We start from the raw sequence: 25,066 nt of genomic DNA, 5'->3' as shown, positions 1-25,066 counted from the left end.
TAATGTCTCCGCTGTAATTACCAATTACGATCTTTCCAACCATCACAATTAAAAATGCTGGATGCAAGATATTGGATGCATTTGCAGTCGTGTGCAGATTTAGTTTCGATATTTGGTAAAAGTGATCAAAGCCGGTCCCGAAGTGCATATATATCCAGTTGCTTCATAACCGCCCAAGCTTTTCCCACTCATTAACTTCATTCAGTGAAATCATTGCCATTTCTCTCTCTCTCTTTCTCTCTCGAAAACAACCGGAGAGAAAGCTTCCGAATACCCCTTTCTCTCCGTGATGACAGCGCCCGAAACAAGTTTCATTCACATCTTCCTGACCGGTCGGTCCGAAACACGCGAAAAGAAGCAAACTTACCCCAGAGAGAGCTTCTTTCTCCCGATCACATTATCCACCACTTTCTGGCCTCTCGTGAGAGATTCGCTCATCCAGTCTCACCTCACGGCGCAGTCACGCTGCGTCAAGTGGATTAGCACCGGCATGCGTTACCGTGGAACCTGTTCGCTCAGTTTTCGAACGACGGCCAATCGGATTGCATCGTGTGGATTGCGACTCGTGGACATCATCAGTTGTGGGATCCCAGGCTAAAACGCACACGCACGATTTTCGTGATAACAGCGCGCGATCGCGATCGCGTAGCCTGCTTATTGGGTGAGAGTTTTCTTCAGCGAAAACAAACTCTTGCAGTGAGTGAAGTGGTGGAATTCTTGTGACGACAGTCACGTTGTCGTGAAACTGTGTGTGTGTCTTTAAAAAATTAAATCGTGGTTACATTCGAATCAATGGGATTTTCGACGACTGTTTTTTTGAGTTTTCGAACCTGCTGATAGCTGCTGGCAGCAGCCTTGTGCGATAGTTTTTGTTTCTGCTGTGTTTTGGCTGCGAACGAGTCGCTGTTTTGGTTGTTAAAAAAGCAACACGAAATCAACGAGCGGTGAAATTTCGCGTTTAAGATATGCTTCGTTGAATGTTGAAGATTCTGGTATCACACGTGTGAAGCCGACTAGAAAAAAAACGCGCTCAGCACGTGAGGTTAGTCAAGTGTGGAGAATATACAACCTTTCCACGAAAGGGAATCTACTTTGTTTGTGAAATGAGTGTAGAAGGCTGAATGAAGATGATGATCAGTTGCAGGTTTAGTGATTTGTGGTCACCAAGTGGAAAATAAACGACAGGATGTACGTGTGTGTGTGATTTGAATATTGTGATTAGTTTTTTTCTCATTGGGAACTTTGACAAAGTGACAATCATTTTGTTCGCAATGGAAGGCAAAACGGAGACTCGTTCCAAGCCTATCTTGAGCCCAACGAGATCATTGGATGAGGGGTTCGAGAGTGATCCGGATCGCATTTCGACCGACTCGGAGCATGCAACCGCCCAAGCAGCTCCAGCATTCGATGTATTGCAAAGAACCGATCGGGACGGGGTGCAGCATACACAAATTGCTCGACGAAATCAGGACAGTCCACTGGCAAAAGACAGTGGTCCGGAGAGCATCATTTGTTTGGATGGAGAGATTGAGAATGAGCTTCGCAGCAAGTTGGAGAAGACGACCCTCGGACGGTTACCACCAGGCGTCCAGAATATGAACCCGTCCAAGGCAAATTCCATCCAGTCGCAACAGATCCGCTATCGTCGGATAAAGACGCGTGCACCTCCGCCTCCCCTGGGAAGTTATTACTATCAGAAACGCTCCCAATCGGTCGATTCCGTGAACAGAGCCAATATGAACAGTTTGTACAGTGTTGAACCTGCCGGAATGCCTGGCGCGAATCTCGATATGGTCAACAGCCATGGCGACATTTTGGCCGGTCGTTTCGTACGTGTCTCGGTAGATCTGCGCCACCAGCAGCATCAATCGTTGAACCATCCGTACCGGATGTCCTCGCTCTCAACCAATAATATTTACAAGTACTGTCACGCATCACCGCCAATGATCGGCCATCAGAACCATCACCACCAGCACTCGATGCATCACCATCATCACCCTTCAGCTGGCGCCACCGGCAATTCCTCTGGCTCAAGCAGCCGTAACAATCTGTACTCGCTACAGCCGCAATATCACGGCGGATTATCCGCCGCAGCATCCGTGCAGCCAGTGTCGAGCCCGACCGCAGCAGCCACCGCCAGAAACTACAAACATTTCAACCACGTTCCAGTATGTTGGACTCAGTCGATACCAAGGCAAACCAGACGGTAAGTTTCTAAAGATGTTCCCATCGGCCATCGGATTGCGATTGGCTAGCTGGTATGCTGACCGCCACTGTGATTGCGCATGATTGGGATTCAGAGCACGCCACGATCGGTGCACTACTTGCGTGCCGATCAATTCCGGTACGCCCCGAAGATTCTCCACCGGCCGGTGCCCTTGACGCGTGTGGATCGCGATCGATCCAGGCTGGGCCTTTTCCAGGGATGAAGGGTCGGGTTGTAACGGCTCGTTTGGTTTAGAAAGATTTTTGAAAGCCTTTTAAAATACTGCGGGAATTTTAATTGTCATAGTTTTTACTTTTTTCTGAAAATGTAAAAGAGCACGGGAGAGTGTTATTCGATCTAAGATTGATTAATATCAATGAATATACAGGGTCCTTCAGATTAAACGCTCATACAAAAAAAATCGAATAGCTCCTTACAATTTTTTTGGCCCCGTCGATGGTAACACTGCATTCCCCACTTCGGGATGATAATATTCGGCTACTTGTTCAGTCTGATCGGATGGTTTTTAGTATCAAGATGTACAATTCACAAGAACGTGTATTTTTTAGTGAAATCGTATTACTCGAGTAACCGAAGCCTTAACGAAACTTTGTCCTCTTATGGTAAGAATTTCAACATTTCTAGTCGTCGATTACTTCCTCTGGGGGTACGTGAAGGACCATTGCTATGTTAATAAGCTTCAAAGTTTGGAGAAACTTAAAGAAGAAATAACTCAGATTTTCAACAGCATCGAAGACGTAATGTTAGAGTTGTGCATGAAGAATTTTTTTCACCGTTTAAAACACGTTTTCAAAAAAAAAGGGTGGTCACATCGAAATTATCCTAAAATAAGCTTCATTTTTTTTTTTTTTTTTTTTAAATAAAAATCGGTTCACTTCTGTAGAAGTTATTAAAATTTGTTGCGTGAGCGTTTTATCTGAGAGTCCCTGTGTCATTGGGTAAACAATGAAACGCATGTAAATGCAACTTATACAAATCGGTTTATTCAAACAACGAATCATACCCTTCATGAAGTAGGCGAAGTGGGGGCATAGTGGTCACCCTAAGGAATATGCCCATTTCCAGCGCCCATATACCGATTGAAATCCCGTTTTTCGAAGAATATTATAGTTCAACTCCTTGTTGTTCATGATAGCAAACGACTTTTACTATAAAAAATCAAAATAATACATTTTTCATCATTTTTCTAAAAGTTGGAAAATCGAACTTTTTTTTTGCTTGGAGGCAAAGTGGTCACCCGCACATATCAAGCTAAATGGGATAGATTTATGCGTTTTTTTCGTCCAAATTTGTTCAAATCATATTTGTTACAGTAGGTACATGTATGAAATAAGCTTGGCCTATTCACCTAGAGTCTCAATTTAAATTTTCTCTTGCATACACATAACGTTCCGCATAGAAATGTGAACAGTCTCCTAGAATATGTAAACAGTCGTCCAAACTGATGATTTGTCCAACACATCAGATTGAATAAACTAAATTTCATGAGAAATTCCTTAGATACCATGCGCACAGAACTACGGCGGAATGGCTATCGAGAGAGTAATTTCTGTTTTAATTTATATTTTGACATGCGAGAGCTCTACTGAAGTGCAGGGTGACTCAAAAGTCATTAGATTCTTCAAACACAAGGTGACTATCAATACTGCATCTAAAGGGTGTGTCACATCAAATTGCATCACGGGAAAAACGCTGTAGAAATACGCCCAGTAGACCGATCCTTTTGAAAATTTTAGACAGTAAAAAAAACTATTAAACAACTTTTGGCATTTTCTTTTTATTCATACTTCGAGCCCAAGCCCGTATGCTCGCACCTTCCTCTTTACCCCGTCCATAAGGTTCTGTACAACGTCAGGTTGTAGTTTTTTTTGAACAGAAATCCATTTTCTCTTGAAGTCCGCCTCCGATTTGACAACTTTTGGGTTCTTCCGGAGGGCCTGCTTCATAATCGCCCAATATTTCTCTATTGGGCGAAGCTCCGGCGCGTTGGGCGGGTTCATTTACTTTGGCACGAAGGTGACCCCGTTGGCTTCGTACCACTCCAACACGTCCTTTGAATAGTGACACGAAGCGAGATCCGGCCAGAAGATGGTCGGGCCCTCGTGCTGCTTCAATAGTGGTAGTAAGCGCTTCTGTAGGCACTCCTTAAGGTAAACCTGCCCGTTTACCGTACCGGTCATCACGAAGGGGGCGCTCCGCTTTCCGCAAGAGCAGATCGCTTGCCACACCATGTACTTTTTGGCAAACTTGGATAGTTTCTGCTTACGAATCTCCTCCGGAACGCTGAATTTGTCCTCTGCGGAGAAGAACAACAGGCCCTGAAGCTGACGAAAGTCCGCTTTGACGTAGGTTTCGTAGTCCATTACCAGGCAATGCGGCTTCGTCAGCATTTCGGTGTACAGCTTCCGGGCTCGCGTCTTCCCCACCATGTTTTGCCTTTCGTCGCGGTTAGGAGCCTTCTGAACCTTGTATGTACGCAGGCCCTCCCGCTGCTTGGTCCGCTGGACGATTGAACTTGACAAATTCAGCTTATTGGCGACATCCCGGACCGAACTTCTCGGATCACGTCTAAACTGCTTAACTACGCGCTTGTGATCTTTTTCACTGACGGATCATCCATTTTTGCCGTTCTTCGATGGTTAGGTTCTCGAAGTATCGTTTTAGTACTCTGCTGACCGTAGATTGGACGATTCCCAGCATCTTACCGATGTCCCGATGTGACAACTCCGGATTCTCGAAATTAGTGCGCAGGATTAATTCACGACGCTCTTTTTCGTTCGACGACATTTTTCCAAATTTACGAAAAATTGACAGTGAAGCATGGCCAACGTGAAGTGAAGCATGGCCAACTAGATCTTATCTGATTATAAGCGAAAGCTGAAGATATAATTCCTAAAAATTAAATTTCTACAGCGTTTTTCCGTGATGCAATTTGATGTGACACACCCTTTATAGTCAATAGTTATACTACCAAACAAGCAGGTGACCACTTTGCCTTCTTCTTGAATGGCGTTAACGTTCCCTGTGGAACTTTTGCCGTCTCAACGTATTCATTAACTAGCGTCGTTCATTAATACTTGGTTGAGATTTCTATGCCGAATAACACGCCTTGAATGTACTCTGGAGTGGCAAGCTCTAGAATACGCGTGACCACAGTGCAAGCCGGAAGAATTTTCTTTGACGAAAAATCCCCCAACCAGAACGGGAATCGAACCCGAACACCCGGCATGATAGTGTGGGACGCTAACCACTCGGCCACGGGTGCACCTCACCTGACCACTTTGCCCCCCATGACAAATTTGCCCCCACTATTATAGTTGGCAACCCTGCTCACACGTATACATATACATTTTCACACATACACGCATTGAGTTTTTGTAATGGTTCACAAATCCAGAGAAAAAATCCCGTAACGACATTTTTAAATTTTCACATCCAATCCGATAATGTTTATCACGATAACATGTACACAATTAAACGAAACAATAGATTGAAAACAACAAAAAAACATTTTTTCGATTCACTTTCCTACTAAAAAAAATATTTTTTTACCCAATTCATGGATTGTCTCAGCTTCCTCCCGATGATTTATGATGAACAGAATGTATTTAAAAATTACACATGAATTGAAAAGATGCATTAAATTGAATCTTCCCGAAAATCTAATTCAACTACAATGATAAAACCAATCCTTATTTTGAATTCAGACAATATCGTTATTTTTTTTTAGTTTTCTTCATGCGTTATCGTTTCATTCATCCGTTCAGTCCAACACAATCTGCTTTCCACATGTGTTTATTATTCGTTCTCAAACAATTCGTTCGCAATTGGTTCGTTCGGAATATCGGTTCGTATGGCGCATGACCATTTGGTTCACTCTTTTGAGCGAACTAGTTCTGTTGTACCGTTCACGAATGGTTTGACAATTTTTATTTTCGAGATGACAGTATATCTTGACGTTTCATGCAATTTTAAGACATTAATTTTTTTTCCTATAACCCCGATTTCTTTGACCTTTGACTTCGACCGCTTCGCGCTACTCTCCCTTGAGTCCGATTCAGCTGATATTTCACATAGGATGATTTTTCGAGGTAGTAAACATTTTTAATGGGGTAACTTTTTGAAATTCGAGCATTTTCATTGGCACCCTAATGAACGTTGATCACATCACAAAAATTGTTCATTTTGAACGCTTATTTCTCAATAAATTCAATAAATTTATGAGTGTCGCGATTAGTTTGGATACTCCTTATTCATCTATTACAATATAGAAGGCTATAAAATTTCCCATAGTTATTATGTTTAAATAGCGTTGAAATGAGAGGTTCGATTTTTTTTATAGATCAATCAAGTTGCACGATGTGCATCACAAATTAACTAAACTAACGATTATAAACTACGAATAAAATGCTCTAATATCACAGTACATTAGTCTTGATGAGCGAAGAAAAGTCCGTGGCTCGGTTATTCCAAAAAGTTTTCCGAGTTTACTTTTGGTGAAAAGCAAATCTCTGCACTCTGTGCGCCGAATACGCTTGTGCTGAAATCAATCCCTACATTGGGAATTTATTGGAATATATTAGCAAAACATATTTGATGGATAGTTATCTTTCGCACAACTCAAAGCGAACAAAAATTAGATTACACAACAATTATGTTGCTTCCGCTTGAAAGATGTGGAAATTTTACACAGGATACAGTTGTAAAACTTCCAAATCAGTGGATTTAAGTAACATTCTAAAAGTGAAAAACTCAAACAAAAAAAAGTGGTTTTAAGGTGTTATCCTTAGTTTTATCCAACAAAATCATAATAAATGTGAATGCTCCTGTCATACATATTAAAGCTCTCTAATCGCTCTACAATTCGTTCTTTGACACCCAACTTCTACCTTCTTTAATTTCGCTGCAATATCATTGTAGACAATTCCTGCTGAATCTACAACTAGAATTTACAATAGTCACGGTTTCACTTCACTGTACTCATAATGGCCACGTTAAAGTGAGGGTTAACTTTAATGTTGAAAGATTTCATTTTCGCTTGAAATAAGTCATATTTGAAATATATTTTTTTTATTGTATATAATCGAGTCTCTAAAATTGTATATAATCAAATGATATATAAACGAGTTAGTAAATAATTGAGTCCGTCCTGTATTGCATTTTTTTGTGTGTTCCAGAATATGTTATAATTAGAGAATTTATGTAGCTCAACGTAATAAAAACATATTCCGGTAACTGTTGAACTTCCATTACACCTCAATGAAGTGTTGTACAGTGTATGTGTTTGCTGGCGCTACGTGAATACTATGAACGTCGTCTAAGGAATAATAGCTATACCAAAAAATAATAATAAAACAAAATTATGATTAAAAATTGAACTTATAGGTTCAATACAGATATCAATCCTTTTTTTGGAAAAGCACTTACATGAAAAGATTTTTTAAATTCAAAAGCACAGGTTTTAGTAGCTCATGGTACCCCATGCCCTCCGAATCCCATCCCACACAGAGCATCTTCTTTCGGCCGAAACGATTTGGTTTTACAGTGGATGTCGAATTAACGTTATAACGAGTAAACGATGTGTTTGGACCACTTTTTTTATTCAAATGAAAAAAAAACTAGCGAATGCCGTAAATGCTTTATGTTCGGGAAGAAACTCGACATTTTCATTACGCTGAACAAACATTGTTTTTTTTGAGCCGAATGATTCTAACATATTTTAAGAGTTGAATTAGTGAATATTGAATCATTTTTAGCTATGTTGTATATGTTCATAAAGAGCGAATATATTGCATAAAACTAAAAAAAACATAGAGCTCTTCAAATCCTACAGTTATAAATTTTTTTTATAAACGTTGCTAGTACTTATAATAGGAGTACTTAGTTTCTTCGTTTTCTTTTCAAAAATGAATGCTTTATTCTGCAAATATGGTTACAAATTTAATATTCATAGTATTGCCCATCCCTAGTCACAACTTTTTCCCATTTTTCTGCCAATTCACGGATCTCTTTGCGGAAATAATCGGCTGGTTTGTCGGCTAATCACGAATCGATAGAATTTTTGATTTTATCAAAATTGGAGAAGTGCTGGTCAACCACGCCATGTAGTATTGATCGACAAAGGTAGTAATCGGACGGAGCAATATCTGGAGATACGGCGGGCTTCCCATTTCATCGTTTCCAAATATGTTTCGACCGGTTTTGCGACATGCGGCCGAGCATTGTCGTGCTGCAACATAACTTTATCGTGTCATTGCTCGTATTGTGGCCGTTTTTCCTTCAATGAATGGCTCAAACGCATCAATTGTAGTCGGTAGAGGTCCCCCGTAATGGTTTCATTCGGTTTTAATAGCTCATAATACACCACACTCAGCTGGTCCCACCAAATAGACATCATAATCTTCTGGCCGTGAATATTCCACGCGAAATATTCCATATTTCGATGTTGATGCATGGCCAGGGTATCCATAAGTTGTCCGACGTTTAGGATTGTCGTAATGGACCCACTTTTAATCGCCAGTAACGATTCGATGCAAAAAACCCTTTTTTTGTGCCGTTGGAGCAGTTGTTCGCACGTGAAAAAACAGCGTTCGACGTCTTGTGGATCCAATTCATACGACACCCAACGTCCTATCTTTCGGATCATTCCCATTGCTTTCAAACGATCGGATATGGTTTGCTGGTTTGCTTCTTGGTGCGTTTGTGACGGATCTTGATCGAGTAAAGCTTCCAATTCTTCATCTTCAAACTTTTTTGGCGGCCCGGAACGTTCTTCGTCTCCCAAGTCAAAATGACCACTTTCGAACCGTGCAAACCACGTCTAACATATTCGCTCAGTTAGAGCATGACCACCATAAACTTCCACCAAAATTCGATGACTTTTCGCAGATTTTTTCTTCATATTGATGTAATGAAGTAACACTCCCCACAAAAACACTCTCGTTGGTACGAAATTTGACATATTCGAAGGGGCAAAAAACTATGTTGTTTACGCTTCAACTTTTTTGACATATACTGAAAAAGACGCGCAATGACAGTAGCTTTCCAACGAATGTCTGGAAATTTGATTCACTGGAATAATAATCAAATTACGCCATCTGTTGTAAAACCGAAGAAACTTACCGGTACACCTAATAGAAGATGTTAGGTAAAAATAAGCTAAGCAATTAAAAATAAGCTACTTAGAACTCAACTTAAAAAAATGAGGAAAAAACATATCATAATAAAAATTATCGCCTGGATCGCTTTGTTGAGTGAGCGACAAGTATTAGAATAACAATCTAACAGACATTCATTACTTAAAATGAGCTTAAAAGTATCATTAAAAAAGCTATCCGGAACTCAAACATGCTGGTACAACATCTACTCAAGCGAGGGGCGAGTTTGTGTATAAAACATGTGTCATAGCGTTGAAAAATAAGAGACACTTTTCGAATTACGCAATTACGCACATAAAAGTTTTTACGTTAAAATACAGTTGTTTCCGCTCTCCGTTTTACTATCAACAAAAAAAAACTTTTTTTCCTGTATTCTTAGAGGATCCAATTTCATTTTATAATGTGGTGCAATATTCTCGTGCATTGGTACCCCCAAACAAGCGTTAGCAGGAAAGATATCGTCCTTGTTCGACAAATGCACAAATAAAAGCACCTGCTTTTAAGTGTGTTCAAATGTTTGCATGTATGGAGCAGACTTCTCATTCTATCAGACTGTAAGTCAGCTTGGAATTGTACCCAAAAAAAATCCCAACGATGCCAAACAGCGATTGAACCAACCATGGGCGACTAGGTTGTAAGGCTGTTCCACATAACCACTGCACAATGGTACAGGAGATGGAAATTAGCATTTAGAGCTTGACAGTTATTCTCTAGACAAAAACTGTCTTAGACAAAGTTGTTACTCATGATAGGGCGCTCGTTTTTATGTTGTCAAAAATAGGGTGACCAAAATTGTCGATGAAATAAAAAATCTAACTTTCTTTTCTTTATAGATAGAGATAAACATAGCTCGACAATGTTGTAGCTCCAATTATGTGTGACATCTTTGTGGAACAAAGTTTTTGTTTATCTCTTGAAATAATCGATAAAGCGCCTTTTTTTTCTAATTTACGTTAGGGTCACCATGAAAACAACTGTTTTTTGGCTCTAACTTTTATATTTAAAATTTTACATGCAAATTGTCTTCGAAAGACTTTTAGAGTTTACTAATACAAACATTTTTCGATGCAGAACTTGTCAAAATTTCAACTATACTCAAAGTTATTGATATTTCTTCTCAAAAAACATGCTCTTTTCATTTGATTGTCATACTTTCTGGGGCAAACATAAAAAAATGTTTGTTGACGGAATTTGAAAGAACAGATTTCACTCTATATAATATGTGATTTTCAAAACTATTTTATTTTTTGTGTTTGAGTAAATTAAAATTGAAATCGTGAGTTTTTGGATGAAAACCCATCAATAACTTTGAGCAGGATTAAGCTATTGACATGTTCCGCATCGCAAAATGTTGGTATTGATAAGCTCTAAAAGTCGTACGAAGACCATTTTGATGTAGAATTTTAAATATAAAAGTTAGAGTAAAAAACCGGTTTTTTATAGTTACTTATAATCAGACAGAAGGCGCTAAAAACAGCTTTGTTGGAGATATTTATTGTTTAGACAAAAACTGTCTTAGACAAAGTTGTTACATATGATAGAGCGCTCATTTTTGGGTGATCAATATTGTGGAAAAAATGAAAAATCTAACTTTCTTATCTTTATAGATAGAGATAAAAATAGTCCAACAATGTTGTTACCCCAGTTATTTTAAACAATTTTGTAGAACAAAGCTTTTTTCTATCTTTTAAAATAATCGATTTAACGCTTTTTTCTAAGTTACATTAGGGTGACCATGAAAAACGTGGTTTTTCTGCTTTAACTTTTATATTTCAAAATCTACATCAAAACTGTCTTCATACGTACTTTTAAAGCTTATCGATACCAACATTTTGCGATGCAGAACTTGTCTATAACTTAATCCTACTCAAAGTTAATGATGGTTTTTCACCAAAAAACTCATGATTCCAATTTTAATTTACTCAAACACAAAAAATAACATAGTTTTGAAAATCACACATCATGTAGAGTAAAATGTGCTCTTTTAAATGCCGCCAATAAACTTTGTTTACGTTTGCACCAGAAAGAATGACAAACAAATGAAAAGAGCATGTTTTTTGGGAAGAAATATCAATAACTTTGAGTGAAGTTGAGATATTGACAATTTCTGCATCGAAAAATGTTTGTATTAGTAAGCTCTAAAAGTCTTTCGAAGACAGTTTGCATGTAAAATTTTAAACATAAAAGTTAGAGCGAAGAAACAGTTTTTTTTTCATGGTGACCCTAACGTAAATTAGAGAAAGGTGCTATAATAATTGGAGCTACAACATTGTCGAACTATGTTAACCTCCATCTGTAAAGATAAGAAAGTTAGATATTTTATTTCATCGACAATTTTGGTCACCCTTTTTTCGACAACATAAAAGCGAGCGCTCTATCACGAGTAACAACTTTGTTTAAGACAGTTTTTGTCTAGAGAATAACTATCAAGCTCTAAATGTTAATTTCCACTTAAATGCATCTCCTGGGCCATTGTTCACTGGTACACGAGAATATTACACCACATTATAAAATGAAATTAGATCGTTAATGAAAAAATGTTTTCTGAGAGTAAAACGGAGAGTGTAAACAACGGTATTTTAACGTGAAACCTTTGACACGTGTTGTGTGAAACATCCTCACAACCCACTCGGTTTGGATTCAATTTTTTTTTTGGATACAATTCCAAGCTGACATTCAGTCTGAGAGACTGAGGAGTCTGCTTCATACATACACACATTTTACACTCTTACAAGGAAAAGCAAATGACACGGCACCAAGTTGCTTTTATTTGTGCATTTGCTGCTCTATTACAATAAAAAGTTTTTTTTTTCCAAAGATGATATCTTTTTCTGCCAACGCTAGAGTGGGTGTGAAAAATAACTCAAATCCTTATGTTTCCGTTCATAATCATCGTTCAATTCCCTTTTGTTTTTCTTGTACGTTAGGACAAATTGCTTGTCGGAACATGTCGCTACCCAAAATCAGGGCATACACAACATATTGTATTTTATAGAAGGATGGGAGTGATTTACGGAGTGGAAAATTTGTATGCAAACTTGCTCTTTTCGCACTCCCAGTTGCGAAAAAATTTTAATTTTTGCTTTAAAAGTTTTTTTTTTCAAACTGTATATAATCGAGTAAAAATTGTATATAATCGAATCATCAAATAATGGAGTCAGTATATAAATGAGGCTATATAATCGAGTCCGACCTGAAATTGGTAATGACACAATACCTACGTACTGCGATGAAGGAATACAAAAACTAAGCAGCAGATAAAAAAAAATCCGCACAAAAAAGAATTGTCTGTACTATTAACTGACGCTCTTTATAATGATTAACAGTCCGTTGCGATTGCTCCGTGTATTACATAGGGATGCGATTGCATTCTAAACGTTTGAAAAGTTCTTCAGCGTGAACAAAGGAATTATTTTTTCTACACTCGGAGTACGAAACTAAAACATCACGCACAGTCATAGTGGGAAACAACAATATTCAACCCTGAAAATCATTGGCACGAACGGTGAATTCGCTCCTGCAGTGTGGATACTAATGAGCCTCGTCGATCGCCGCCGGTACAGGTTCATAAAACAATCGGATGGGATTCAGTAAATAGCTCACGTATTTCGGTCGGCTGTCAATACACCCGGGAAGCTTTACGGCGTCGGAAGGTTCCGTTTTGTGTGCTCATCGTCCCCTATTTTCAACGCCGATACGCAGATTTATCGTCACATTGAGAACGTTAAACATGTGTTGATCAGCAGTTTCCCTCGAAGCAACCGTCGGAATGCTAATCGCCGGAATTTGGTGACAATGCCACACGAGGACGCGTTGTAGGAAATATTGAGACGCTTTAAGTGATGGAAACTTTTACGCGAAAATAGATTACTCTTCATTGGCTCCGAAATCAGGCTGCTTATTATCATAATTTCCACTAATTAATTCGAGTGGTGAGCAGACAAAAAACACTCCCAAAAGAAACCATCCTCATCTTCATTATAGCTGATTAGCAATGTTGAGACAACAACAACAACGAGAAATCGTTTGAATGTTTTAAATCATTTCAATCGAGAGTGAGTTTGTTTTGCAAAACGAAACGCCAACGGACGACGTGGTGGAAACAATTGATTAGGTGGGAATGCTGCATGAAAGAAAACGCCAAACATCCAATGACTGCGCGTATCCCGGGACCCACGAGGAAAAAAAGACTTCGGGATTCATTACCGTGACGCCAAGTGTCGGTCGGTCTGTGCAAATTACAATTAGAAAATAGGGGTGAGGAAGGCAGTTTGGATTCCGATTGATTGGCAGGGGTTCCATAGGCGCGATTGTTGATTTAGACCTTTGTGATTCCGACGATCCTACAGGCTTAATAGCTGCATATTTGAATCACTTTCCATAACTTCAAACTACTGTTACTTGAATGGCTCAACTCTTGTCTAGAGGATGTCTACAAGTACTTCATAATTATTATTATTTCACGCCAAATCGTTTACAACCGATCACCCTAACTAATATGAACGAAATAAAGGCTTTGTTCCACTGGACCTTTTTTCTAACCCCATTTCGGCTGTTCAAATTGCCAATCCGAGTGTAAATGACGGAAAGAAGGAAGTAATCAATACTGGATCAATTGGCTATAGTTTTCGATCTTCCACACAAACAGTGAGCGCTTTGTCTATTCTATGGAAACCTCCCAACCTGAATGAACTTTAAACACGGCCGGCCGCAAACGTAACATAGATGAAATAGTTAAGCTGGGTTGTTCCATAATTAGAGGGTTCCCGAGGTTGGATCGTTTTAATGAAACCGAAATGACCAGGAGAAATAAAGCTCTCCCCCCCTAGTGGATTGCCGAAAACCAATCGCCACTCGAGGTTGATGAACCTTTCGCTCCGTTGGGTTCACAGATTATGTTAACCCCCCCCCTCCCTTTTTTTTGCGTGCGCTTGGGCGTCCACACATGGGTCTGCGAGCGGTCGGCTTCTCGTGTTACATAAGTATCAAGCGGTTTTGCCTCGCATATAACTCCTCCGATCGATCAGCCGCACACTTGCGTTTTATTACAATTATTCGATAATTGCCAGCAATCTCTCACTCAGTAATTGGAAAACCCGCAACAAACTACTTTCTGAACGCGGCGTAATAGCAGAGAAATGAAGAGATGTTATTATCCAATGCCGGTCGGTAATTTCAATTTTGCATCCTGATTGTGCATTAAGTGGAAACTTATGAACGCGATAATCTGGATAATCATAACACTTACGTGCAAAAATTTTGGCTTCGGACTCTCCGGCGCTTCCGATAATTCGTAACGCAGTTGAATCGCACTTAATACTTCTTTTTTTGGACCCCACTTCAATTGTGTCAACAAATTTTCTCATTTCGATGTTCCCGCAAGTTGTCTACGTCTTGGTAATTACTGACAAGCGACATTCTGCACCAATCCCAAATTTTTAATAATCTTCAAAATGCTCAAGAATCATGAGTTTTTGTAATCCCGAACCTAATTTCAAATCAAGTTATAATACATTTTTAGCAAATGTTTTGGCATTCCGATTTATTACATTAAATGACCTTAAAAAGAATAGAAAATTTGCTACTCACCCATATTGGTATATAATTTGTATAATATATATGCCTTAGCAACAATATAAGAGCAATATGAGTGAGCGAAACAAGAGACACATTGCAATTAAACACGCATTGAAGCTTTTCGCATACTTTGCCACATACATGGCCCAGACCGAGAAGGAGATAGATTCACGTTTATGCTCTACTTTTTACTTTAAGAAAACACTTTCCAACATAATTTTATAATGAGATTTAATATTCTCATAAAAACATTTTAAAGCTTTTGAAAAAGTGCTTTTATCTGTTCATTTCAACACACGAAAATGCATTTTTTTTTCTGACGAATTTGAATTTAACAGGCGTTGAAAATGGCATATTTTAAAAACATCATCAATTTGGGTTGAAATATCTTAATGTTCACCTTCTTCATGTTACTTGAGATTTTTACATTTGCTCAATAAAATTCTGATGTATAAATGCCATTCAAAAAGAGCAGTTTATAGAATTAGGTTTGATTTAAAACTTATGGGGAAAAAAGGCATTTGAAAAACAAGTATTTTGCTGCGTTGTCACAAACAAAAAACGAGATTTTTAGATTATTCAACGATCTTAAGTTAAAACATCTTCATCTTCGTAATTTTCTTAGTCTGAAATTTTGGTGGAGATTGGTCCAAAAGCGAGGAAGTTTAAATTGTCTCAACATTCGGTTGTTAAGTCAGGCGGAAATTCATTTGAATGATGGATGGATGTCATAAATTTATATAGGTTCACCCACAGAACACAATGCACAATGGTCCAGGAGGTGCATTTAAGTGGAAATTAGCTATTAGAGCTCGACAGTTATTCTCTAGACAAAAATTTTGACAAAGTTGTTTAATATGATAGAGTGCTCATTTTTATGTTATCAAAAATAAGGTGACCAATTTTTTCGATGCAATACAAAATCTAACTTTCTTATCTTCATAGATAGCAGTAAACATAGTTCGACAATGTTGTAGTCCCAGTTATTTTTAGCATCTTTGTATAACAAAGTATTTTTCTACATCTTGAAATAACCGATATAGCGCTTTTTTCCAAGTTACTCTGCAAAAAACTGTTTTTAAGCTCCAACTTTTATATTTCAAGTTCTGCATTCAAACTGTATTCGAAAGACTTTTAGAGATAAATATATTTTATTACTTACAAAATATATTTCAATGCAGAACTTGTCAATATCTAAACTCTGCTCAAAGTTATCAATATTTCTTCCCAAAAAATACGCTTTCTCAAACTTTTCATCCTTCTTTCTGGGGCGCTTTCCAGCGCTTTCTATCTACGTTGCATTAGGGTGACCATGAAAAAATTCTACATCAAAAATATCTTCGTACGACTTTTAGAGTTTATAAAGACCAACCTTTTGCGATGCAGAACCTGTTAATATCCTCATCCTACTCAAAGTTATTAAACCAAAAACTTATGGTTTCAATTTTAATTCATTCAAATATAAAAAATAACATAGTTTTGGAAATCTCACAGCTATAGCGTGAATTATGCTTTTTCAAATGCCACAAATAAACATTTTTTATGCTTGCCCCAGAAAGAATGAAGAGAGCGTGTTTTTGGAAAGAAATATCACGCGCAAAATGTTTGCATGAGTAAGCTCGAAAAGTCTTTCGAAGACATTTTGCATATAGAGTTTGAAATATAAAAGTTAGAGCATAAAAACAGTTCTTTTTTTCATTGTGGCCCTAACGCAACTTATAAAAAAAAAGAGATAGAAAAAAATTTTGTTTCACAAAGTTATTTACAATAACTGGGAATACAATTTTGTTGAACTATGTTTACCTCTATTTATTAGTTAGTTGGATTTTTCGATTAGATTTTTTGTTTCATTTCAAATATTGGTCACCCTATTTTTTATAACATAGAAATGAGCGCTCTATCATATGTAACAACATTGTCGAAGACAGTTTATGTCTAGAGAACAACTGTCAAGCTCTAGATGTTAATTTCCACTTAAATGCGCCTCCTGGACCATTGTACAATGGTGCAGGGAACGAATTTAGTTGGAATTTAATGTGCGGTCAGTTTGAGACAGCAGAATCCGAAACAAAAACAAAAGTTCTATAACTCTGTCATTGTTGAAATTCGAACATATGCGTAGAAGTTTTTTTTCATCAAACGTGATAGTCTATCATCTCCTGAAAAATTCTGGATAAATTTATGTTTTGCGTGTGAGAAAGGTTTTTTCTGACTTTAAAGGAATCAATCAAAAATTAAATTCTTCTTTTATTTTGAAAGAAAACGAAAAATATATGCATTAAAAACGAATAAAAAATATGTTTTTGACCAGATTTTATACAGGATTTTATTAAATACAGTGAAAAGAAATACGAAACTATATAACTGATATGTTTGATCTATTAAAACTTAAGTGTAAAGAGAAGAAAGTGATACATTTTTGTCGTAAAGTAGAAAAATGAAATAAAGAAAATCAAAACTCATTTCGTTCAAATGCTATGGCGCTGGAGAACAATACGCGCTTCTCATTTTCAATATGGACGGCTAAATTTATTACTGCTGGGTCTCGTTCATAAATTGGAAAACCAACGATTCGTCAGGCAACTGCAATGGAGCTGATGTACCGTTCCCATTTGGAACCGCATTACTTTTTTATAATCCGTTTATTTACGCTTTGCTCAGCTGAGACGAATATGGTGCTACTCAACGATTTTCAATTCATACACCATGCTTGTAGTAACAGTATCGAACAGTTATTCATATTCCGGATATTCCGGAATGTTTTGAAACTTTTGCATTCTTGAATTCGTTCGACTCAAATTCAATCGTTCTACGAAATGTGGCAACCTTGCCTTGTGGCAAAATAAATGTCTAAATAATTCATCCGTATTCGTAGAGGAATTCGCTTTCTACCAGATGGGCAGACCCGAAGGCAATTTTGAATTGTTAAATTTGCATGAAAATTATCACTCGATGTCGTTTAAATACATAGAAGACATAGTCCTGACCCTAACTTAACATTTTGGTCTATAAATTTCCTTGCATTTCCACCAAAACTTTATGCATAACATGAAACCATCGTAAGACACAATTTTCGTTCAAGATTTTCCTCCAATTGCAGAGAATGTGTTGCTTTTTCACATCGAAAACATATTTGAGGGGCTTAGAATGAAAGGGGTGTAAGTGATTTGATCGATTTCTCTACATCGACTCTCTCTTTTGGTCATAACTTAGCTGCAAACTCATTTCCAGCTGTATTAGACAATGTGGGAGATAGGTAAGAACCTCATCTATCGGATTCTATAGAAAACTCACATTAGAACGTTTTTGCAGTTGAAATATTAACTAAAGAAAAAGTTGATGAAGAGAAATCGATCAAGTCACTTACACCCCTTGCATTCTAAGCCCCTCATTAGATATCGAATATCCATTTTGCATTTTTTCTTCACAGAAATGGAACACGGAGCTCAATGTTGTCTATGTCGAATTGCGTCACAAGGTTGCCACATTTGCACAACTCGATTGGACTTGAGTCGAACGAACTCAGTGTCGGCGTGTCAGCGTTGCTCATGATAGCATTTCCCAAGTGAATGTATTCTTCCTCACGCCACTTATGTTGCGTCGTTTTTAAATATTATTTCAAAATGAGTAATCATGTTCACAATAAATGGAGTACCTGTGGCAGGATCACGTTGTCTAATGTTTGTGCAATATTCGTCTTGTCCTTTCAAAACGGCCGTTACGGCGTTGTTCTATAACGGCCGTTGAAGATATTACTTCTGACTTGCATTGTAGTCACACACATTCTAGAGCTTGCCACTCAGAATAAATTCATGGCGTGTTGCTTGGTATAGAAATCTCAACTGAGTACTACTAAAAATGATGCCAGTAATACTGCGATGAGAAGGCGAACGTTGTGAACGTTAGTGCTATTGAAGAGGAACATGGAGAGAGTCGTATGTACGATGTGCGTCAGCGGTGAATCCCAGATTATTGTTTTTCTCCGAGTCACAATTTCTCGCGTCACTGTGCAGTCGCCTTCTATGATTCTAGTAACACATGCGCATTGAATCTTGACACGTGCTCTCTAGCAGGTGTTTTATCGGAATTGCGTGAATAGCGTGACTGTTATTTTGTAAACCGAGTAAGTGTGATTTGAAGCATTTCAATAATTCGTTGTGCTCATCCAAAAATACTTCCAGCTTGCTGGAGATACGCCAGACTTTAGACGATGTGAAGTTACTTGCGGATGTGTGGATGAAGGTTCAATGTAGCGGGCCTAGCGAAAATACTAAACTCGCGATCAAAAATAGGGTATGGGGGTTTAAATCTGTGGTTGGATGTATTGTTTGAAGCAAAATTTAAGAACAAAAATATTCAATTTTTTTCTGCATAGGGTCACTCTAATCGGTACTAAATATTTAGTTATCGGTATCCTAGCGGTATCGTATATAGTTTACAACCTATTCTCATGCTTACCAAGTTATATATATATATATATATATATATATATATATATATATATATATATATATATATATATATATATATAGATTAGGCTAGCAGCGAGAATGGTCATGTCAAGAGCCGACCATGTACATTTTGTTTATTGGCCCAAAAAAATTACATGTGCAAAGTTTCAGCTCGATCGGATATGATTTAAAAATTTTGCTTTTGCGATCCTCGAAAATCTTCCAAGGGGGGAGTAAAGGAAATTTGGAAAATCGAAATTTTTTTTTCAATGCCAAATGACTTAAAATGCATGAAACTCAAGATCTGATGTCATCTCGAAAAAAAATTTTTGGCTGAAAATCGACCTTTTGGAACTTAGCCTGAGTGGCCAAAAAATCAAAACACTCAGGCACCCCTAAATCATGTCCGATTGAGCTGAAACTTTTCATATGTAATTTTTTGGGACAATAAACAAAATATACATGGTCGGTTCTATAAATTCGATAATTATTTTTCTCCATACCTTCATTGCCTCTCAGGCTAAGTCCCAAAATGTCGATTTTCGGCCAAAAATTGTTTTTCGAGATGACTCCGGATCTCGACGTTTCATGCATTTTTTATGTTATTTAGCATCGAAAAAAAAAAATCGATTTTCCAAATTTCCTTTACTCCCCCTTGGAAGATTTTCGAGGTTCAAAAAATCAAGACTTTCTGAGCTTTGAGGCACCCCTAAATCATGTCCGATTGAGCTGAAATTTGGCACAGCTCTTTTTTTTTTGGGCCAATGAACCAAATGTACATGGTCGGTTTTTGAAATTCGATGATGATTTTTTTCCATACATACATTTTTGTGGAAAACTTGAGTTTTTTTTTAAGTAATCGGATTAGTTGAAAAAATTGGGGGCAAAAGTTCACACCTTTTTGCCGTTAAAGGTCTCTGTAAAGTAATTTGAAGCAAAATGTTTTCATACAGGTCTTACTAGAGAAAATACATCTGTGAGAAAGGCACTCCACAAATTCTCGGATTGTGACAGACCTCGGTATTTCTGGAGTAGTTCCTAGGAAGTCATCAAATATTTGTCTACAGAAATATATAAATAACTACAGACAAAACTTGAAGTATTTTTGGATTACGTTTCGAAAGTCATATAAATATGCATACGGTTACTATTTGATGAGCAAACTGAACCCTATTTGCTTCTCTTTCAAAAGTTATTGGACGATAACAGTGAGGTGCGCACCTTTGCCCCGCATTACTCTATACATTATTTTTATAGAGTTGTTGATTGGGTTTGAAGGCACTTTTACTTGATTATCCAGCCAGGCCTTGATTGCTAAATCATTATTCCGATCATTTTTACTAAAATCATTACCTGTTTTAATCATTCAACAATTTTATTTAACCAAACTTTGATTTGACTCCAGTTCATAATTTGTTCTAGAAAGTTTTCCTGAGTTATACATGTAGACTTAAACACTCCGAATCCAAAGCCTCTTCCATTCCACCATTCATTAAAAAAAACTGACATCTACTGGACAGATTTCCGAACATAATTTGTAACAAAGAAAATGATAACTTCGTGTTTGTATACAAACAAGGATGAGACCATAATAAACAGAACAATGTTTCGAAGTACATAGAAACCAGGGACGCAATGTACAATCCGTTTTCAAGTATGTAAGATAGAATACATACAAATAAAATACAAATACAAAATAATTTCAAAAATTTGAAAATTCTCTTGTAGTGCTTTAGTGCTGATAGTTCCAATAAAAAAACAACACTATTATCTGTCTACAATTCCCGGTGAGCAGCGTCTTCGCCAAGCAGGAACATGCTGTCCATCGATTTGGTCATGTACAAATACAGCATTCCTCGAAAATACCATATTTAATAGTTCTCCGTTCACTTTTTTGCTCAGTTTCAAAAACATACCTGCAATACGACCGACCGTCCCCATGATTCACTCATAACCACCCGATACTACACGCAATTTTCATCAACCCTGGGGCCAAATATCCGGTGAAACGTGCCCCTTGCGTGGAATCGATTCGAGAGACCGGTTTTCGGCACCACCGACGATATACCAACCGAAAGCCACCAACTGATTCTCGGATTGTGTTCGCTCACACTCACAACAACACCGCAGAAAAAAAAAACAAGTGCTAAATAGATGCTCTTGCGTATGCATACATATGTCACATAAATATTAGCGATATTGCAGCGATACAGAGTTTACGCGATGCGAAGAGGTTAACCAAAGAGATGGGAGCAGGCAGAGGCCTGCCAAGTGGTGGCGGGTACCTGTCTGTCCAGCGGCTAGATGGTGTCATCAGCAGCGTAGCGGTCAGCGCGAAGCTGTGCGCGGTTCAAGTCAGGCGTGGAACGTCTTCTCGTGGCTCATTGAAACATCAGAAAAAAAAACAAACACAAATGTCAAAGCTAAAATACGCGAGCTGTGGCCTCGCGGGAGCGATAAATTTCCACCTATCCGACGGCATTTGGAGACAGATTTATGCTGATGTTATTCAAATGTTAACTCAATTCTAATTTTTGAAGAATATTGATGAACCGCGAGGCTATTAGGATTCACCGACAGCTCGTCGTAGAGATTGGCCTTGAGCTGTGAAGACGATCCTTTCGTTGCTATCAGCGTGCAAATCTAACGCCTTACGTTTCATAGCGCGTCGGTGGACCATGATGCCCTGATGCTGTGATGCTGTGAAGTTTGGTCTCGTTTGAAGGGGCGAGGAGACGCGCTCGTTTCAAGATACGATCTTGATCCGATTACATTGATTAAAATTTGTGAGTCTTACAAAATGGCACCATTTATGGTTTGGGACTGCACCAGCTTTGGTTTGGATAACATGGTTCTTCTATTATTGCAACATTTACGATACCAATTCATATCTAACCCGTCTTGTTTTACACTGACGGGCGCAAAAACATCCCCTTTGAAATCAAAGTTTTTTCAAATTTTTCGGTATTTCAGTTAATACTACGTAAATTAATTAGTAGAGAATTTAGAGTGGTTTAATTTCAAAATTCAATTCATCGATGGTTATATTTCAATTTGTGAGTTAACAGAGAAGCGATATTAGGTATGTGCTGAAAAGTAAATTCATTAGTGAGCGGAAAATTTAAATTATTGAAATAATTGAACTGGTGGGGTGAAACGGACATTTGCCAGTAGCATTGAATTGGATTGCAAAAAAGCTGTTTATTCTATTCCTTAGGAATGCCCTGCGTCTATAAACATGATTTTTCATCATTTAACGGACATTCGTGATGAGTTCCGACCTTGGTTGAATTAAATTATTCCTCTCACGAGCGATAAACTTCTACGCTTCATATGTTACAAACCTGTTCATATTCCCCCCACTATATGTCCATATCACCGGCATCGAAAAAAAATCTACTTTTTGTCTGTTTCAATTTCAGTAAAAAAATCATTGAAAAACACTTTTTTGAAAAACATTTGGCCGATATTCCGAAAAACAGTATATTGAACTGTAAGAAACTGCATTAAAGTTTTGGGAAACATTTGTTTCCAAAGGAACAAAAGATCTTCTTAACATGACCGTCTTACGCCCACTTCCCCATACTGGAATCCGTTCCGTTAAAAGCTCTATGATTATCTATCTATTTCCAAGTGATTCGCGCTATCGAAGCAATTTCCTATCGTTTTTTAAATTTAGCTTGCTTTGAAATAATTGCTTTGACTCTTTTGAATGCTTAAAATACGTCGTCCTGACTCTTATTTAACTGTTTTTGATATTTCCAAAAAACTCATCATATAATGATTGAACATCATTTTTTATACGCACCAAGTGTTCGAAAATGATAATTGTCCATGTCTTTGGAAAGCAACCATATAGTAAAGTTTTTGCACCAAATGGTAGCTTAATTTATTAGCTATCACTTGCCATTAAATTCATTTTATTTGGTAAAACTCCATTGAGCGATAAATTCGGTCTAAAGTAAGTATGTGCGGCAAGTGCAAAACTTAACATAACCTAACAAATAATCAAACCTAACAGAATACAAGAATATGTGAACTTTTCTACAATATTACATTGATAAAAGAACACACATTGTGTTGTAGTAAAAAAAACATTGGATTGAACTTTCTACAGGAAGAAAAATGCTGGTTTTGGCCAATGTTTTTGTTTGTTGGTTTTCGATTTTACGTTACTTCCCCGAAAATAGAAGATTGGAATTGACGAATTATCGTTCAATAAATTCCAATATTCGAAATTCAAAATTATGCCAATACACAATGGTCCAGGAGATGCATTTAAGAGTAAATTAACATTTAGAGCTCGACAGTTATTCTCTAGACAAAAATTGTCTTAGACTTTTAGAACTTATCAATACCAACATTTTGCGATGCAGAACATGTCAATATCTGCTCAAAGTTATTGATGGGTTTTCATCCAAAAACACATGATTTCAATTTTAATTTACTCAAACACAAAAAATATTATAGTTTTGAAAATCACATATTATATAGAGTGAAATCTGTTCTCTCAAATTCCGTCAACAAACATTTTTTTATGTTTGCCCTAGAAATAATGACAAAAAATGAAAAGAGCATGTTTTTTGGGAAGAAATATCAATAACTTTGAGTAAAGTCGAGATATTGACAAGTTCTGCATCGAAAAATGTTTGTATTAGTACGCTTTAAAAGTCCTTTGAAGACAGTTTGCATGTAAAATTTGAAATATAAAAGTTAGAGCAAAAACAGTTTTTTTCATGGTGACCCTATCGTAACTTAAAAAATAACGCTATATCGGTTATTTCAAGAGATAGAGAAAAACTTTGTTCCACAAAGATATCTCAAATAGCTACAACTTTGTCTTTGTCCACTTTGTTTGTTTTATGTTTACCTCTATCTATAAAAATAAGAAAGTTAGATTTTTTTTTCATCGACAATTTTGGTCACCCTATTTTTGACAACAGTAAAACGAGCGCTCTATCATGAGTAACTTTGTCTAAGACAGTTTTTGTCCGGAGATTAGCTGTCAAGCTCTAATTTTTTTGCTGCTGATGATGATGACCCACCTCATACCCCTACAAAGGTTTGAACTGACCGATATATCTAATCGATAGTATTAATGTTTAACCCAATTAAGAGAACAGTTTTATAAAACCAAATCAAAGCGAACTGACTCTGTTACAGGCATGAATTGCTATCAATCGAACAATATAAATAGGCAAAAACTGCAAAAGAAAAACAATGGCCTTATCTGTATCGACATTTACAAAATGCTAATTTCCACTTAAATGCCCATTGTGCAATGGTTAAAAATGTTTCACAATTGATTTCGTAGCTTAGTTCATTCATTATTATTGAACCTTCAAGGAAAGACGCTGTGTTCAAATTTCAATAATTGGTATACAATCATTATCTAAGTTACTTTTGTTGACGTAGTTATACTGTAACAAATCATAATACTAATAGAGCAATTCCAAATGAAATCGACAAATGACAAAACATGAGTATTTTTGATTCGAATGAAAGTTTGTATTCCGCTTGGGTTGAAGAAAATATTAGTTTTCCGCAGCACTTGGGAAATTTTCGGGTTTTTGGTGTAACTTTTGAAAAGGGCGTATCGATTTTAGTAAGAGAAATCTTCGAAAATTTTTATCTCAAAAACTAACAGTCCTACC

General features: G+C 37.3%; 1 protein-coding gene across 1 annotated transcript in view; it reads left to right on the top strand.

Moving 5' to 3' along the window:
* Positions 1–536: 536 nt before the first annotated feature.
* Positions 537–25,066, top strand: part of LOC129778018 (uncharacterized) — a 195,121-nt gene continuing 170,591 nt past the window's right edge. Inside the window, exon 1 of the mRNA XM_055784652.1 lies at positions 537–2,206. Coding sequence (XP_055640627.1) covers positions 1,272–2,206 — 935 coding nt within the window. The 5' untranslated portion in view covers positions 537–1,271. The remainder of the gene's footprint in view (positions 2,207–25,066) is intronic.

Source organism: Toxorhynchites rutilus, chromosome 3 (genome assembly GCF_029784135.1).
Source record: "Toxorhynchites rutilus septentrionalis strain SRP chromosome 3, ASM2978413v1, whole genome shotgun sequence".
Taxonomy (NCBI): Eukaryota; Metazoa; Arthropoda; class Insecta; order Diptera; family Culicidae; genus Toxorhynchites; species Toxorhynchites rutilus.
This window is presented reverse-complemented; position numbering and strand designations above follow the sequence as displayed.